General features: G+C 35.4%; 1 protein-coding gene across 1 annotated transcript; it reads right to left on the bottom strand.

Annotated features, from left to right (window-relative positions):
• Nucleotides 1-17,397: 17,397 nt before the first annotated feature.
• On the bottom strand, nt 17,398-17,787 carry LOC104118059 (secreted RxLR effector protein 78-like). The gene has a single exon (XM_009629233.2). It carries the CDS (start codon nt 17,785-17,787, stop codon nt 17,398-17,400), a length of 390 nt encoding a protein of 129 aa, XP_009627528.2.
• Between the last annotated feature and the right edge of the window lie 2,826 nt (nt 17,788-20,613).

Raw genomic sequence — 20,613 nt, 5'->3', positions numbered from 1 at the left:
AAACTAATCCGCATGACGAAAAAATACTATTCGCTCTTTGGGGTGGGCCTTTCATACTCAAATCCGTACGGGAACAAGACAATTATTCAGAGCATTAAAATATAGTGAATGAGGTTCCATATTCATAAAAATTCAGATTTGAACGGAACCAAGACAACCTATCTTACTTATAATAAGAAAGGGTTAAGGGCCTCCAACTCACTTGCACGAAGAATTCAAGTGAAATTATTTTTGAGTTCAAAGAAAACGCCTCCAACTACTTAGTGGAACCCACTTTTGCGTTCGATTAGGGGCCCCTGCCATCCATTCTCTCAAGTACCTCTTCGCTTCTGGTAAGAGGGTGACACATCAATTAGCTAAACTATCCATTTCATCATCAATGAGGATGGTTATAGGAGGTTCCTGAATAAAATTTCTCTAATAAACCATGGAGTTCGTACATGTATGTAAGGTTAGCTAGTGTGGATTCGCGTAAAGCTGTCAAACAACTTACATTCGCGGAAAAACCTGCTGGTAATAGAGCCAATGCACAAGCCAGCCGGTGTGGTGGCGAACATGCTGTGCTCTAAGCTAAGCTATTTACCTTATAGACGGAAGAGATATAGAAAGTGTACCGTGCTTGATTCATAAGATTCTATAATCAATATCACCAGTATATTATTTTATTTAGCATGGGAATCCTATTCTAGGAGTTCTCTAAAACCATATCCCATATAAAAGAGAAAAGCTATTAACGCTCTATCCTAAGAATAGATCTTATGAAAAGAAAAAAATGATCGTCAGCGGAGACTGTAATACAAAGTTTTTTAGACATAATCCCAGCATCAGAGAATTTCAGAGATTTTCTCTATTTAAAGTAGGAGATAGCCGGGTATTCCCACAGAGAAGTCTTGCTTGCATACAAGTGCTTACATTTTCCTAAGGATTCTAAGATCCGATCACCCGTCAAAGAAATTTATGTTTATGAACTAAGGTTGACAAGTGTTAATTCCCGGTTGAAATTGATTTGACCCGGTACTAGGGTCAGCCTGACGAGGAGTAGGTACACTTGTCCCCTCGGCCAAGGCTTTCATACGAAGATATTTGGCTTTATCTTGAGGGTGTATCAATATGTGTCTAGCCAAAGTTCCCCCCTCCCCCCGACCTCCAAAATATTTAAAAGTTAATTCCTTGCCACAAGTTTTACACTTAGCCTTATTTTGTAAAATTAGTTGAGTAAAAAGTGTTCAAACAATTAATGTTTCTGTCCGTTTGGTACGTTGTCTAGAAAAAATAGGGGTAGTAACAAGAGTAAGACGAGGCATCATTTGGATTATCATTAGTTGGGTTAACTTCAGGAGCAGGACTAGTGGGTGTATCGTCATCCGGTTGCGTTTCATCAAAGTCTATTTCCTCCTCATCATTTTCATCAATAGTTGGATTAAAATAAAGAGCATTCATTAATTCATGGTCTAATTGTTCACCAGCTCCAACATTATGGCAAAATTGATTCTCAGTAAATTATAATAAACTATTATCAATATCAAGAATAGCAGGTGTAGGACGGGTACGGGGTTTGGGTCGGGGAGCCGGGGGAAGTGGAGGAGGAACAGATTGGCCACTAGATTCACCACTCTTGAATTTTTCATTATTTTTACCAAAATTTTTTTTTAAGGAAGACATCGTAATTTATCAAATAATAGAAAATAAATAAAATAAATAAATCTATAATATTAAAAAATGAGAGTTGGAACGAGTTTATCGAATTGACGAACAACTTATTGAAAATTGATTATCGTTGAAGACTTGAAGATTTTAATTCACCAACTTCACAATTTTTTCACAAATTGTAACAATAAAGTAAACAATAGTAGCAATTATAGAAGAAAATTAGAGAGAGATTGATGGTTTTGTGAGAAAAATAAAAGAATGAGGAGGTATTTATAGTTGAAAAAAGGGAAAAAATATAATTATAAAAAGTTTGGGGTTAAAACAAGGGGGGAGGAGTTAAATGGCTATTTTATAAATTGCCAACGACCAGATTTTTGCAATCCCAAACGGTCAGATTTTTTTTTTTAAATTATGACCGTTGGGACTGTTTGGGACCGTTTAGGCCCGCCAAGGACCGGTCCCGGTCTCAAACGGTTCCGATCTCGCAGGCTCAATGTGAAGGACCGACCCAGAAGACCGGCCCACCTCCATGGTCACGGACTTATCCGATTAAGGACCGTTTAGGCCCAGAAACCAACATGAGTCGCGGTCCCGGACCTGAACCGGCCCATTTGTCAGCCTTATTATGAACTCTTCTCGCTCGCTTGAGAGTGCAAGATATCGTTACAAAGACAAAGCTTGAAAGCTTTTTTGAAGGCGCCCTCTAATCCGAGCGCAAGATATCGTTACAAAGACAAAGCTTGAAAGCTTTTTTGAACGCGCCCTCTAATCCGTCTCATGCGTGCCTAGGTGTCCTTCAAATCTGTCATGCCTTTGATGAGATGAAGGATGAGTTCACATGTATGGACCATCAAAAATCTTTCTAAAAGCTAGTGGCCTCCCCCTTTTCGTAGTCGTTAATGGCGTAAGTGTTGTCCAATATTACAACTAGCTGATGAATGCGCACAAGAGCTAAGAAAAAAAATTCTATAACATAAAATAAGAGTAAGAGTCATCAAGTCCATATTCTGTTCGGCTTATGGCTTTATTCTTTGAGTAAGGAGAAAGAAGACACAATGCCGGGGAATAGCTCCGAGAGGGACTTATTTGAGTAAAAGATAATTAAAGGTAAGAGTCATTCCAATTGAGTAGGTGAAGAGTCTTTTTCAAGCTAGATCCTTTACAACGCCTAACTAAATGAAAGAAAGTAAGAGAGAGTGGTCGCCTATTTCTTAAATGAAAATAAAGGATTTTCTTATCCTAAGGCTGTCACTGAATGAATCTGGTAACTAACACTACTAAAAATTCGGCAAAAACTGACCAAGGTCGACCGACCAACTTTGGTCGGTCAAAAAACCGACCAAAGTTGGTCGGTTTTTTAAAATATATATATATTTTTTTTTTTGAAACCGACCAACTTTGGTCGGTTTTCTTTAGCGCAAAAATGCGGGAAACTATTTTTGAGTCCCGCAAAATTTATGTTTCAAGAAACCGACCAACTTTGGTCGATTTTTCAATTAAAATAAATAAAAATTAATATTAAAAAAATTGACCAAAATTGGTCGGTTAATTCGGCGGGTCATTTAAAAAAACCGATCAATTTTGGTCAGTAATTTTACTTTTTAATAAAATCGACCAACTTTGGTCGGTTATTTTCGTGCGAAAATACAATTAAAGAGTATAAATCAAATAAAAGACAATCTTAAAACAAAATGTACCAATGGTCTAGTGGTAGAATAGTATCCTGCCACAGTACAGACCCCGGTTCGATTCCCAGATGGTGAATCTTTTTATTACATAATTAAAATACCGACCAACTTTGGTCGGTTTTTTTTGCAATATTTTTTTTTGAATTTAATTGACCGACCAAAGTTGGTCGGTAATTTCCGACCAACTTTGGTCGGTATTCCTTTCCGACCACAAAAATACCGTCCACACGTAAATGGTCGCGTTTTGGTCGGTTTTTGGTCATTACCGACCAACGTTGGTCGGTTTTTACCGAATTTCTAGTAGTGTAATGTTGCGAGAGAGGCTGAGGTGAGTATCATCGCATCGCCTCCGACAACTTTTGTTCCCGCCAGCAGAAGAGGGGATTTGATTCCCGGGCTTTTCCCTGCATGAGATGAGCCTAGTGCATTAGACCGATGGATAGGAGAACTGAGTTGGCCTAAAAAGCGCTTGGGCAAGTACATTTCAATCGCTAATTCATGAAATTCTTTGAGCATTTTCCTTCTCACTATCTCTATCTGAATGGCCTATTCATTTTCTTCGACATATACAATTATACCTTTCTATACCAACAATCTTTTGTAATAATATTTTAATATATTCTTTAAAATTTATTTTTATGGTACATTCACTTTTATAATAACTATTTACCTATAACAGTAAATCATATAGCAGTATACTCTTTGTAAAATTACCTATTTATAATAACCTTAGTAAAAAACTAGGTATTTGCATTTTGTAGTGACCAAAATGCAATATGTTAATTACATTTCATTAGAGACGAACATCAATAAATTTTTGTAAGCTCTAGCAAGGAAACTGGAACGTCCAAAGTTCCTGTGAGCTTAGAACATGAGAAATTTAGAGATGACGTTGAGACTTTTTATTCAAACTAGTTTCTCGGCACGTGCGTTGCACGTGTATGCCGAATTATACATATGAAAAAATATTTGAAAAAATAATTATGATGAAAGAAATAAAGTATAAATTTGTGCGAATGATTAATATTGGGCCGTCGTATGGTAAATTTTAAGTCAGTATCAAGGTGATTGGATATTGTCTGAACATAAGAAGATGAACAATCAAATTTTAATTAGATATATGTGTTTTTTGCTGCTTATTTTAATGTTGTGAGGTACAAACATATAATAAATATATTTCACATAATATTTTCTTATAGATGATATTCCTGCTATATATTTCTTTTCATCTGTTTCGGTTGATCCGTCGTGAACATCAACATTTATATCATTCTTAAAGTTGCAACATAAAGTTAGTCATGAGAGAAAATATATTACAGTAAATGTAATCCAACATTGGGGATTGATTCTACTTAGATAGTGTAGGTGGACAAACAAAAATAAAATATATAATGAACAATGTAAGATTAGGTTATGTTCTTTCTATTACAATTTAACATTCTTGTTTAAAATAGAAAAACAATTTTAAAAAAGTTAAAAACTTTAATTTCTTGCGCTAGCAATAGCTATTATTATTTTAGTTAGTATATTGAAAGAATTCTAGTATGCAAAAATTATAAATATTACCAGTTGTGCAACCGAGTAATCCAAGCAACCTGTTAGAAGAGCGCAAAATAAATTTACATTAGATGCAATACCAAATCTGGTGGGAAACAAATAATAATTTCAAATAAAAGTTTTTTTTTGAAATAAAACTTTGAAAAAGAATAATACACTTTAAACAAACAATATGATACGTGAATGTGGTGCAAGGGCTAAAAAGACGAAACATAAGCTCTCACCCACGTCTTCATAAAAATAAATGTATGAAACAAAACTGATTAGATTAGCAATTTAATATTTCACATAAAAACTTCTAAGGCTAATCAACGGAATAATAAATTTGAAATATCTTATTTAGTAATTAGTTGAAAATATCTTATTTTGAGATTATTTGAAAGGGTCTGTTCTTTCTTTTCTTTTAATGTTAGAAGTATTAATTCATTATCTCCATTAAACTACATAAAATAATAATAATAATTCTCTTTTCAAGTTAACAATTTTGTTATTTGCTAAATGTGAGTAATCTAGTTTCGGATAACTTGATGATCAAAAAGCTACAATGTGAATCACAATATTATGAATGTGAATACCTAATTTTTGTACTATTTTAACACCTCCTAAAGTCATTAGTGTTTTGTTGCTTTAATTATATTTCCCAATTTTTGTGTCTTTGATTGCATATTTCCTATCATAAAACTACCAAAAAATAGTTCTTTCTTTATTTGTGCATTTTAGGAATTAACTAACTATTCAATTGGTGAATTAATCTAGTTAATTGATCATTTGAATAAGTTACTTAATTAATTTATTTGTTTGTGTAAATTTAATTTAATAAGTAGGATTAAGAAAGAAATTGAGCTAAATTTGAAAGAGAAAGTGGCCAAAAGTGCAAGATAAGGGGCTGCCTTTGAAAGGGTCCGGAACGACGTAGTTTTGCCTCAAAACTACGTCGTTTCATTAAGTGACCCAAGATCAAATCTCATCCATTGATCATCCATTGATCTAATGGTCCATATTTGATCTCTCAAGAGGTATTTAAAGCCTCAAAAATCTGAAAAATTCCCTCGTTTCACCCATAACTCTTTCTCTCTTCTCTCTCTCTCTCTCTCTTCTCTCTCTTCTCTTTCTTCTCTCTCTTCTCTCCACCGCCGTCGGAAATCACCCACCGGCGGCGGACCACCTCCAAACACCTCCAAATTAACACCATATAATCTCCACAACCTCCTCTTCCCATATCTCCAAACCAATTCCTTTAAAAAACCCTCAAACTCCTTGAATTGTAGATCTAAGAAACTTTAGCCGTTATTTTTTGGTCCAAATTCTTGAAGCTCCGGGCAACACCACCCTACAACACATACATGAATGGATAGAGCTCCACGAGACCTATCTTTTCCTACCTATTTCACCCCCAAAATCTCCGTCGCCGCCGGCCCGCTCCTCGCCGCCGCCACGGCTCCGCCGCCTCACCACCGCCAAAATGCCCCGAACCCCCATTTTAGCTATTTTCGATTCAAAGACACTCGTTTCTTTTGGCGAGATGCTGAAACGCATTTCGTTCTAGCATCTACCCGAAAGAAACATGCATTTCGGAGTCGGGTAGTCGCCTTTTAGCATCTTCGGCATCTTCTCGTGGCTCGAACGGCTTCAAGCATACTTGTTAGGTATAATCGTCATCTCTTTAATTAATTTCTGATTTTTTTAAATTTAGTAGATTAGTTTCTGATTTTTATTTTATTTTATTTTATTTTTTATTTTTCTGTTTTGGTTATTTTTTGTTAATTAGAGTTTCAAGTTAGGTTTATTTAATTAGCTATCTCTATTTAGTTTAGTGGTTTGTTAGATTCGTTATTGATTTAAACATGATCTTTAGTGTATTAGTTAAATCGTTCACTTAGTTAGTCGATTATTTAATTGTTGTTAGTCGTTGTCCGATTATTAACGATGCTCGTTCTGTTTTGAGCATTAGTTTGTGAATTTAGTTGTTTGTTTAGTAATTAGTTTGCACAAATCGAATTCATTCCCATCAGGGTGGTTTGAATACTTAGTTCAATTACGTTTTTAGTCTCGTCTATGCTTTATCAGTTCATAGTTGTCCAAGTTTGATTTGTGTTGAGCAAGTAGTTTATTGTTGGTGGTTAAAATATGAAGTTAGTTTATTTTATCATAAAATAGGGTAATAGTAGCTTACTTTTACTAGTAGGGTGGCTGAAAGGATATTTTTTCTCTTTGCTTCTGACACAACAGATTTTCAGGCTGTCCTTTCACCTTTGGGACAGACCTTGAATAATGTTTAGCACACAAAGTCAGTCTTTGTCCAAAAATCTAACTTTATTTGCCTATTGAAAGGGTTGCTTTTATCCTATAAAAGGGACTCTCTTACACTTAGAATGGGGAGGCTTAATGACTGAAAAAAGAACACACACTCTCTTATACTTAGAAGACAGAGGCATTTCTCACTCTAAGTAAAATACACAACTTTAAGAGTAAAAGGCATCAGCTGAACAACAAAGTAAACTGAAAAACTGAAAGTTTGTGAGTGATTCTTTTGAAAGCTAATACCTTGTAAAAAATAACTTAAGCTCTTAAGGTTAGCCGAGTTCTTGTTTCCTTTTTCAAGACACTGAACTTCTGTTTTGAGTTCCCGGGTCACTTCGGGTTAAAAGATTGCTGTTTGGTTGCTCTTTTCACTGCTGAAAGTTTGCTAGTTCGCTGTTGTTCGTTAGTTTGTTCTTCCGGTGTTCCATCTTTGCTATAGTTTTGATTTTCAGCCATTCAGGTAACTTTTAAGCTATTGTAATGCAGATTTTCAATATCTATGAACATGTTTCTGTTATTTGAGCATGCTTGAAGAGACCTAATGAAGAAAGAAATATTTAAATGCTGCATGTATATCTCAAAGTGTGCGGAATTCTGGATAAGTTAAAACTTCAATCTTCCTTTCAGATCAGCTGAAACAGTATCTCGTTGGTCTACTGTTTGTTTTTTAAGAATAGTATATCATAAGTTTTTGGGCTCTTAAGTTTAATCTTCTTTAATGATTGTTGGAATCTGTACTATTGGTTCAAAGCAGAAGTGGTATTTTTTAAACTAGAAGGTTATGTAGTAATAAAAGTAGCTTTTTGTTTTTTATTTTTTTTGTTACAACTAAATTGCAAAAGCATTTTTATATGTGTTCTAGTAAGATACTCTTCCATATGAGTAATTTCTCTTCTTTACATTGTTATAATAGATTATATTTTTTTTAAATGTCATAGGTTGCCTCCCTGCTCTATGCTTTTGGTAATTAATGAAAAGTTTAAGTTTTTTTTTTGGGGCTTGTTCTTTCGTTCTCATAATGCCCAAATATATATATATATATATATATATATATATATATTTTCGTCAAAAGAAGAATAAAAACCTGTTAGAGTAATTGATTAAAGGATTTTGAACATGGATTGCTATTGGGTTGTTGTATTAATCTCCAGAAACATGGGCTTTTGAACTTAGAAAATTCATATAAAGGCCATAAAAGTGCTCACTTTGGTTAGGCCCAATAGCTAAACCCAAAGTTTGATCCATTTTATTTTCTTTAATAGCAACATCCCAACATCAATATAATTCCATAGCTGCCTATTTTCTTTTTCTTTTAAAAAAAAATAATATTATAATAATAATAACAAGTTGGACCAAGCTTTAAAGTGTCATTCTAATAAAAAAAAAAATCAGATTTTGTTACTAATTAATTAGCTCATTTCCTTAATAATTAATTTAAGCGATTGGCAATTTTAGGCACGTTTGAGATGTAGACCATGTGTTCATACACGATCCTTGGTCGATATTTATTTAATAAAGTAGCCATGTGTGCATTCCCGCTCCTTGACTCTTCAAAATTAATTATATTTAAACCATATGTACCGACACGTTTCTTGTTTTAGTACATATAATCAAATAAAACCTTGTGTGCTTATACGCTACAAGGCAAAATTAATAAAATTTAATTATTAATTTTTAAGCGACATTAGACGATAGTAATTCAAGGCTAATAAAATGCACTTTATCCAAAATTAATTCAAGCCAAATTTTAGTCAATAAAAGCGACCGTGCTAGAACCACGGAATTCGGAGAATGCCTTACACCTTCTCCCCGGTTAACAGAATTCCTTACCCGGATTTTATTTTCGCAGACCAATAATAATAGAGTCAAATCTTTCTTTGATTAGGGATTCAAATAAAAGGTGACTTGGAACACCAATAAAATCAATTCCAAGTGGCGACTCTGTAAATAAAATAATCCCTACTCAATTTTGTCACTTTAATTGAAAAAACCCTTTAATCCACACAATATTATTTTACGGGTAGAAAATGGGGTGTGACAATGAATAAGAGATTTAATCATATATGCAATAGAAATACTTGTTGTCATGCTTTTTAATATGTTGTAATTGTTTTTTGTATTAATGAACAACATACATGAAGAACTATAATTTAAAAAAAAACTTCAATTACATATTGTTGTACAATCGTTAATTTTTTTTTCTGCCAACCATTTATTTTCCGACAACGAACTAATATTTTCTTTTACATTTTTTGATTGTCAAATATTATAATTATCATAATAACAAAGAATCTAAAATAAAAGAAAATCAATATTTAAAGTAGCATAATCATTAATTGAATTAAACAAAGAAACGCATAGATTGAAAAATTATATTACAACTCACAATGTATTGTAATGGAAGTTTGTTTGACAAAAGAAGAGACGAGCAGCCGCCTGTGAAAATTTAACAATCAAGAAGACAAGAGAAGAAAAAAATGTGAGAAATTTAAACAAATATTTGAAGTGGGTATGAAAATAATATAGTGTTAAAATAAGAGCAAGGGTTGTTAATTAATTTATTTTGATATCAGCGGAAAGACGTTGAAGTATATCTTAAAAGTTGTTTGTAAGGCATCGGAAAATTAATAACCTTTTATTAGAAATGCTCTTTAATATTGCTAGTTTTCAAATAAGAACAAAAAGACTAATCAGGATAGTATAACTAATATGCTTGGGATAGAGGAGTGTCTTTTAATGACATCTAATTAAATGGTATTATAATCCCTAGTAATCCAAATGTGAGGTCTAAAACCGACCGAACACTAATATTAGTTACTAATCTGAAGGGTTGTATCCTTTCAAATAAATTTGTTGTTTTTGTTTAATTTCTTTTACGTAAATTATTTAAACTATTTAGAAGGACATTTTAGTAACTTAACTTTAACTTTTGGGGTTCCCACTTTTATAATAATATAGATAAATATTCTCCGGGCATTCGACTTTACATCCCCTCAGGTAATTCTGCATTATTCAATGTCATGTGGGGTCTAAAGATTAACCCATTCATTTAGAACCAAAGGTAGTATTATGCTAATACAAAGATTATAATCTTAAAATCACCCACAAATAATTAAAGGAAAAATTTGCACTTGCTCTTCGTAAAAATTGAAAAGATCATTCTTTAGGTAATTTGTACCTACAAAAATCAAATAAGATTCAAATATCAAGTGTCATTGTATGTGCGCAATAACCAAGCACTATAAACGAAATTTTTATATAGAAGTTTAACGGTAACCTTCATTCATTTTCGTAAGTTCCAAGCAAGTTTGGCCTATTGCTTTCACAAGTATAATTCTATTAAAATTTTACTATCTAGGCTTAGTAAGTAGTCAATTCTTCAACATACTTCAAAATAATATTATCACCCCCAAAACAAAAAAGAAAAACTTGTTTAACTTGGTTCAAAATCTCTCATATATTGTAGTAGTATAAAGTATAATTACAATAGTAAAATAAGAAGCAGAGAAGACGGGCTTCTCTCTCCCGATGCAGTTTAACTAACATGCGCTTAACCATGGGAAAGAGAGCTCGAATTCCATCCCCAAAAGCTCTACTGGCACAAGAGGATGCTTCAAAAGGAAAGGGTAATACACCACGAGGGAATCAAGGTTCGCAGGTAGAGAAAACACAAGGAATACGAGTTGAACATGGATCCAATGCAATGGTAACTCCAATCAATTTCTACAAAAGTGAATGAAATACAAATCAATTATGCTCTGGTCGCAGAGGTAGCCTCATCCTCTATAACCACGAGGAACATTCTAAGCAAACATGTCGAAAATTCAGAAGCAATTTCAGAGATAATGGAGGAAACACGAACTGATGCTAACAAGGTTCAAGTACTACGTCAATGGACTGAGATTGTGTAGAATTTCTCTAACACGGGAAGGAATTCTCCAAATAATAATGGAAGGACGTTGAGGGCTGATGAAGTTGAGGAGGAACTGGATTCTCAACCTCCGAGATGCTCTATACGGTACAATTTTGATATTACAGAGATCAATAAAGCTGGATTCAATCTTGAATATGTTGCTCCTCATGTGCATGGTGAGTCCTCTATCACACACATAGAATTATAGGACATTACCTCAGAAATAAAGTATTGGAATTCTGCTGTAGTATGGGGAGTTCATCCCCCATTTGCAGTGATAAAAGAATATATTCAGAGACTCTGGAACAAACATGGCATAAGTAAGATAGCAATGCTTAAGAATGGCATTGTTTTGGTTCGATTTGACTGTTGCACGGAAAAATAATGTTCTCCCAGGGAATATCTTCCATTTTTATAATAAGCCATTTATTGTCAAATTCTGGAATCCTGATACGGAGTTCTCTAAGGAGAAAATACAAACTGTACCTATATGGATTAAACTTTAAGTATTGTAGTCCAAAGGGATTGAGCAAGATTGGTAGCCGTGTTGGTAGGCATCTCATGGTGGATCAGAACACAAAGAGGAAGGTTGGATTGAGGTTTGCTAGTTTATTGGTAAAAGTAGGAATGGATATTAACCTACCAGATTCTGTGGTATTTAGGAATGAGAAGGGTTGCCTTATGAAGCAGAAGGTCCTATATGATTGGAGGCCCACCTTGTGCAAGTTGTCTTCAATATGGGCAAGATGTTACAGATTGTAGAAAGAAGAAGGTCAAAACTGTCCCTCATCCACAAGGGAACCAACATGTTGCACCACAAGAGCAACTAGGTATACCCCCAAATGTGGCTCAACAAGAGAAGCATGGGACAGGGATGGTGCAAGACACTGGACCAACTGAGGAAAAACAACATATTCATAAAGACAAATGAACTCAACCACTAGGGCAGCCAACAATAAGGACTCAGAAAGGGCAAGCAAATACTGGTTGGGTCACACCTATGAGAGAAGCAAGGAATGAGTCTAAAGTACAGCCAATGGAAGGGAGCAACTCCTTTCAAGTATTACAAAAACCAAATGTTAGCAAAGACCCAAATACTGCACATGGGAGAACCGAGAGTAGTCTAGCTATTCCCACATCTCGGAATGGTTAGGATCCCATATTGGAATGTGAGGGGGCTTATGGCCCAAATAAGCAGAAGGAGATTCAACTCCTCTGCAATAATAAAAATATAGGATTTGTGAAATTGCTGGAAATAAAAGTAAAGATCGAGCGCATAGTTAATAAGATGTTTGGAGGGTAGAATTATATCACTAATCTTGAGGCACACTATAATGGGAGAGTGATAATTGTTTGGAGGACAGACTACAATAATGTAGTACCTATCTCTATTGATGCTCCGGTAGTGACATGTGAGGTGTATCATAATCCTTCACAGGTTACTTGTATGATTTCTTTTGTGTATGCTTTTAATACAAAAGAGGAAAGAAGACAACTATGGGATGAATTAGTAGCACATACTGTAAAGAGTACTATACCATGGCTAGTGGTTGGTGACCTCAATTCAGTGCTAAATAATGATAATAGGCTTGGAGAAAATCCTGTTACCTGGCAAGAACTTATAGATTTCCAGACATGTATTGATACATGTGGTCTGATGGAGTTAGCTCACAATGGTTAGAGGCATACTTGGAATAATAAAGGTTCTAATTAAAGAATATATTCTAAGATAGATTGATGTTCATAAATAATGAATGGCTTCACACTATGCATGCATGTAAGGCTATGTACTTGGTTGAGTGTACTGATGATAATTGCTCTACCTAAGCCACCTTTCAAGACAATATTGTGAAACCTAGAAGAGCCTTCAAGTATTCTAATATTTGGTCTAAACACCCTCAATTCATGAGGATGATTGAAACATGATGGGATGCTCACATAATTGATTGTAAGATGCTACAAGTAGTAAGATAATTGAAAATGCTTAAGAAAGAATTAAGAAGACTAAAGTCACAACACTTCGGGAAATTGCATCTGAATCAAATGAGGATAGAGTGGCATTATAGTGTGCACATGAACAACTTCATCTAGACCTTGGTAACCAAATACTTTAACAACCGGAAAAGGAGTAATAACAGAAATTAAGACATTCATCATACTTGGCTGAGATGTACCTGCAACACAGAAGTAAAGCCAATTAGATCAGACTTGGAGTTGATAACACCATGTATTTTTATTCTGTCACATAGCATAGTAAATTGAAGCATGTTATTACTCAGTTGAAAGAAAACCAAGGCATCTGGCAAACCGAACAAATACACATTGCTAGATTGTTTGTCCAGTATTATGAGGACCTCCTACGGTAAAATGTGAGAATAGGGTCAGTGCTTTTAGAGGTTTTTTGTAAAGCAAAAAAGCAGTCTATTAGAAAAGTTATGGAGGTATTGGATCATTTCACAAAAGTCACTGGTATGATAGCAAATATGAAAAAATTAAATATCTTTATTGCAAGGGTGGATGAACATACTAAGAAGAATCTACTAAACACTACAAGGTTCTCAATAGGGACCTTTTCTATTAGATACCTGGGATTACCACTCTCTTCAAAAAAGTAGAGTAAGTTGGAGTGTCACCAACTGACTGACAAGATCACTTAAAGGATTAATAATAGTTATGCTAAACAACTTTTCTATACTGGGAGTTTACAAATTATTAATGCAATATTATTTTCTATACATAACTTCTGGGGGCTATTTTTATTCTTCTACAAAATGTGCTAAAAGAAGTTGACAAACTATACATGGAGTATTTATTTGGGGGGGGGGGGGGGGGTGTTATTTAGGAGAAGCCCTCACTAGTTTCTTGGGTCAAAGTGTGTGTTCCAACTTCTAACAAAATATGGGAGATTAAACATAAAAGGCTGTAGAACTTGGAATGTCGCATCAGTTGGCAAACTATTGTGGAAACTATCAGAGAAGCAAGATTCTCTGTGGTTTAAATGGATCCATGAATTATATATGAAGAATGATAATAACATTTGGATGGATAAATCTCCTACAGACTGCAGTTAACATTGGAAGAAACTTAATAAATTGCAAAATGATATGATCAATTGGTACTCTAATGGCAGGTATACTCGACTTCTGGAGGAAGATACTCTATTACCAGAAGTTATAATATACTAAAGGACACTCATACTAGATTAACGATAAATGACTTAGTTTAAACTGCAATAGCTCAGCCAAAGCATAGATTTACTCTTTGGCTAGTTGTGCAAAAAAGGTTATCAACAAAGGAGAGGCTCAAACACTTATTCATGTTGATACTGTTGAATGCTGCCTATGTACAGTACATACTGCACTTGAATATTCATGTCGATATTGCTGAATGTTGCCTATGTACTATACATACTGCAGAAATATCCCTCCATCTGTTTGCAGAATGTGCATGGACTAAACAACTAACAAATGAGCTATGTAGCTGGTTGTGCATTCAACTTCAATCTGCAAAAGTGTAGATGGTTATAGAAAGGGTCAAAAGAAAGCTCCAGAAGCAATTCAAAAAAGCAAATTGTGGCTGCTATATAGGGAGAAATCATCTACCATACTTGAGGGCAAGAAACTGGACAATTTTCAAAAACTAGAGTGTACATATTGAGAAAGTTTTTACATATATTTAAAGATTAGATCTTCTTATGCTGACTAGAGAAGCTAGTAGTTGTTATAGAGTATAGACTGATCCAAAGACTTCTTTGTAATTAGTTTATATGATGGAGGCCAAAGTTTTCATCACATCAATCTTTCTAAAAGGGATATGTAAGATTAGGTGCTCTGTTGGTGTACTTGTTACTTATGTTTGTTGGTACGGTAATATTCGTAGTTGTTAAAAAAAACTAAGAGGTAATTTGGAGCTAATATTGCCCATGTAATTACAAAAAAAGGCTTGTTTTTTTGTTCTTGATCTATAAAAGAGTTTCAATATAAATATAACATTAATTATACATGGAGGATAATATTTAATACTCCCCCCCTAGTTTGAGGAGGAGGAGAAGCCCTCACTAGTTTCTTGGGAGAAAGTGTGTGTTCCAATAAAATATGGGGGATTGAACATAAAAGGCTGTAAACTTGGAATGGTACATCAGGTGACAAACTATTGTGGCAACTATCAGAGAAGCAAGATTCTATGTGGGTTAAATGGGTCCATGGATTATATATGAAGAATGATAATAACATTTGGATGCATAAACCTCCTACTGACTGCAGTTGATATTGGAAGAAACTTAATAAATTGCAAAATGATATGATTAACTGGTACTCTAATGTCAGGTACACTCTGACTTCTGTAGGAAGGTACTCTACTATCAGAAGTCATAATATACTAAAGGGCACTTATACTAGATGGAGGATAAATGACTTAGTTTAAACTGCAATAGGTCAGCCAAACATAGATTTATTCTTTGGCTAGCTGCGCAGAAAAGGTTATTAACAAAGGAGAGGCTCAGACACTTGAATATTCATTTTGATACTGCTGAATGCTACCTATGTACTGCACATACTGCAGAAACATCCCTCCATCTGTTTGCAGAATGTGCATGGACTAAACAGCTAAGAAATAAGCTATCTAGCTGGTTGAGCATTCAACTTAAAGTTGCGGAAGTGCATATGGTTATGGAAAGAATCATAAGGAAGCACTGGAAGCAATTCAAAAAAGAAAATTATGGCTGCTGCATAGGGAGCAATCATCTATCATACTTGAGGGCAAGGAACTAGACAATTTTCAAAAACAAGAGTGTACATATTGAGATAGTTTTGACATAGATTAAAAAGGAAATTGTAGAAAAATTAGATCTTCTTATGCTGACTAGGAAAGCTAGTAGTTGTAATAGGCAGATCCAAAAACTTCTTTGTAATTAGTTTTTATGGTGGAGGCCTAAGTTTCTTCACGACAATCTTTCTACAAGAGGGGGTGTGAGATTAGGTGCTCTGTAGGTGTATTTGTTGCTTATGTTTGTTGGTATGGTAATATTCGCAGTTGTTACAAACAAACATTAAATAAATAAAAATATTGAGGGGTAATTTTGAGCTAATATTACCCATGTAGTTACAAAAAAGGCTTATTCTTTGTTCTTGATTTCTAGAGGAGTTTCACTCTAACAACAACAACGACATAGTGAAATTTCACTAGTGGGGTTCGGGGAGGGTAGTGTGTACTCATACCTTACCCCTACCCCGAAGGGGTAGAGAGGCTATTTTCGATAGACCCTCGGCTCAAGAAGACGAAAAGAGGCAATATATCAGTACCATCAATACAAACCAAAGAACAACATAACATCATCACAAGAACCAGAAAATAGATGAAAAGTAAAATAATAACCAATAGATAAAGCCCAACTCTAAGAGGAACGAAAGAGTAGTGTGAACTCAACATTAACCACTAGCAGTCTAAGACTAAATTCTAACAGACTAGCCTCACTCTGGTGCGCCGTAGAAATATTCACAACTAACTTCTAACCAACAACCTTAATTCTCGACCTCTACAACTTCCTGTCTAGGGTCATGTCCTCGAAAATCTGAAGCCACGCTATGTCCTGCCTAATCGCCTCTCCCCAATAATTCTTAGGCCGCCATCTACCTCTTCTCGTACCCACTAAATCCAGTCACTCACACCTCCTTACCGGGTCATCTGGGCTACTCCCCTGAACGTGCTCGAACCATCTAAGCCTTGTTTCCCGCAGCTTATCATCCATGGGGGCCACACCCACCTTCTCCCGAATATCTTCATTCCTTATCTTATCTATCTTAGTGTGTACACACATTCACCTCAACATCCTCATTTCTGCTATATTCATCTTCTGGATATGTGAGTTCTTAACTGGCCAACACTCAGCCTCATACAATATGGTCGGTCTAACCACCGCTTTATAAAACTTACCTTTTAGTATCAGTGGTACTTTCTTGTCACACAGGACTCTAGACGTTAACCTCCACTCTATCCACCCCACCCCTATATGGTGTGTGACATCTTCATCGATCTCACCATCCCCATGTATAACCGACCCAAGGTACTTGAAACTATCCCTCTTGGGGATGACCTGTGATTCAAGCCTCACGTCCACTCCCGCTTCCGTCGGCTCGATGCTGAACTTACACTCTAGGTATTCCATTTTAGTCCTGCTCAACTTGAAACTCTTAGACTTAAGGACCTATCTCCAAACCTCCAGCCTCTCATTGACGTCGCCTAGCGTCTCATCAATTAGAACTATGTCGTCAACAAATAACATACACCATGTCACCCTTGGATGTGTGTCAATGCATCCATCACCGGGTAAAATAGGAATGGGCTGAGCGCATACCCTTGGTGTAACCCCATAACAACCAGAAAATGCTCCGAATCACCTCCCACTATCCTAACCCAAGTCTTAGCTCCATCATACATGTCCTTAATCACCCTAATGTAAGCAACCAACATACCTTTTGCCTCCAGACATCTCCATAGAACCTCTCTAGGAACCTTGTCATACACTTTCTCCAGATCAATAAACATTATGTACAGATCCTTCTTTCTATCCCTGTACTGTTCCACCAACCTCCTAATAAGGTGGATATCTTCCGTGGTAGATCGCCCCTGCATGAACTCAAACTGGTTGTCTAAAATAGACACCGTCCTCCTCACCCTCATTTCTACCACCCTCTCCCAAACTTTCATGATATGACTCAGTAATTTGATATAGAGGTGTCAATGGTTCGGTTCAGCCAGTTATTTTATAAAATTTATACCGTACCAATTTTTCGGTTATTCTACTATGTATTACCATAATTAGACTTTTCAAAACCGTCCCAATTATGTTGGTTTCTCTTCGGTATTCGTACGGTTCGGTTAATTTTCGATAATTATTTTAAACGTCATGTAAAAGTCACTAGTAGGAGTAGAATGAAATAACATACGTACTTTTATAGAACTTAGCAAAAATCTCTAGATTTTTTTATAATTTAAAAGGCGATGAATTAAAAAAAATAAAAGATGACTAGAGTATATATCCATCAACTATTCTACAACATCGTAAAAGAAACTAAGCAAATACAAAAAAAATATTAATCACACAAGTGGAAAGATATTAACCAAGTTGAGATTCAAGAATAAAATCTATAGAAGATAAAACTTTCAGAAAGATAAATCTAAATCAAATGAATGAAAACATATTCAATACATTGTAGTTTGCTACACATAATAACTACAATACCTTGTGTCTTACTAGTGAATATGCTGGAAATAATCTAGTTTCAATAGAAGTAGCATAATAGGTTTGGGAATTAGGATTTTGAGTTTAATTACTTGTTGGCTTGTAACAGTTTCATAATTCCAAGGCCCAAGAAAAAATTTAATGCTTTATTATTTTTAAACTTAATATATAAATATATTTTTCACATTGTAAATTTATTCGGCACGGTTCGTATTTTTTCGGTTTATTTTGATAAAATAAAAAACCTACCCTAATTATTGGTACAATTATAGATTTATATAAAAAACTACGATTTTATTAAAATAAACCTAAAAATCGGTTCGGTATGGTACTATTCGGTCGATTTAGTCGGTTTTTAAATATCCATTGTCACCCCTAATTTGAAACCCTTATAGTTGTTACATCTCTGGATATCACCTTTGTTCTTGTACAACGGAACCACCGTACACCATCTCCACTCCTCCGACATCCTCTTCGTCTTGAAAATAATAGTAAATAGCCCAGTCAGCCACTCCAAGCCTACTCTACCCACACACCTCCAAAATTCTACTGAAATTTCGTCTGGTCCTGTAGCTCTTCCCCTACTCATCTTACACATAGCCTCCACGACCTCCTCAACCTTGATTCACCTACAATACATAAAGTCACGGTGACTCTCGGAATACCCCAATTCAAATAGCAAAATATCTCGATCCCCTTATTCATTAAGAAGTTTATGAAAGTAGGTCTGCCATCTCCGCTTAATCTGGTCCTCCCCCATCAAAACTCTACTGTGCTCGTATTTAATGCAGCTCACTTGGTCCACATCCCTCGCCTTCCTCTCCCTCGCCTTGGCCAGCCGGAATAACATCTTCTCCCCGTCTTTGTCCCCCACTTCCTTGTACAGACGAGCAAAAGCCATAGTCTTGGCCTCAGTGACCGCCAGCTTTGCCTCCTTCCTCCTTATCATAATACTGACTTCCATTACCAAGAGCCTATGTTGCGTCGTGAGGGTCTCACCCGGGATAACCTTGCTATCATGACCCAAAATCCACTATAGGACGTGATGGTGCCTAACGCCACCGTCAGGCAATCCAACGGTGATTGATCAATTTAATTACTTATTTTATTACTTTTGAAATCATAAATTTTAATAAGGAAGGAAACTTACACTTTTAAATCCATGGGAACGTACAAAAATTATAGTTTATAAGAGAAATGAAATGCGATGATAATATACAGAACCGTAAATATCAACTAGTATATCCCAAAACCTAATGTCACAAGTGCATGAGCATTTACTAGAGAATACAACAACAATAATACAACATCTGTCTCGAATGTAAATAAGACAGAATAAAGTAAATGGTACGATGAAGACTCTTTGGGATGCGATGCATAGCCTGGAATGCAGCTCACAATAAAGTCTCCTCAGCAGCTGCGCCTACGCGTCAAGATGACCACCAAATGAACCTGTCGGATCCTGCATATTTAGTGCAGAAGTGCAGCATGAGTACGTAAATCAACGCGTACCCAGTAAGTATCTAGCCTAACTCTGGAGAAGTAGTGACGAGGGGTCGACATCGACACTTACTAGTGCTCTAATAAATCAATATGGTAAATTATAAACAGATAAGAAGCACAACAGTAGTAGTGAGGTAAATCTGTATTTAACACAATCTCCAAAAATTTCTTTAAACGATATCAATTTCTCATCTCGTATTCTATCTCAACAGCTCAGAAAATACCTAGTGCCAATATCAAATAAATAAGAAATACCATATAAAATGCAAGGCATCAGTGGAAGGAAAATCTCATGAATATTCGGACTGCTAGCGATATAACGCACGATTAAGCCGAAGTTGTACGACCAGATTTCAGAAAGAATATGATACTGCTGAGGCGATCGGCCTGATCCCATCACAACGTGTACATTGTGTCACGTCCCAAAACCGAGGAGTGCGACCGGCGCTCAACCGAGTGAACCCGACCAAGCAAGCATGTTAGATTCCTTCTATCCAAACTCATTCATGAATAAAGAAAATATATGTTTTCCTTAATTAAACAATAAAGTGGTCATGCTGCCTCACCCCAATGTATGCGAGTGGAGGTGTATCACAATCACAATCTCTACACAACTTGTCATAATACCTTTCACATAAATTACGACTAGAAATTATAACATGTGGATACGCAATCCATAGTTTGGGACACATCCTCAATTTATAATGCAATATGATAAGAGCATTTGAAATACGAATTGGACATATATCTTCATCACAAAA

This window comes from Nicotiana tomentosiformis, chromosome 8, assembly GCF_000390325.3.
Source record: "Nicotiana tomentosiformis chromosome 8, ASM39032v3, whole genome shotgun sequence".
NCBI classification, from domain to species: Eukaryota; Viridiplantae; Streptophyta; class Magnoliopsida; order Solanales; family Solanaceae; genus Nicotiana; species Nicotiana tomentosiformis.
Note: the sequence above shows the minus strand (reverse complement) of the source record. Positions and strands in the feature narration are given on the sequence as shown.

Excerpts from the sequence above, each read along its gene's own strand:
- LOC104118059 (XM_009629233.2), bottom strand. The coding sequence starts at position 17,787 with ATGAGGGTGAGGAGGACGGTGTCTATTTTAGACAACCAGTTTGAGTTC.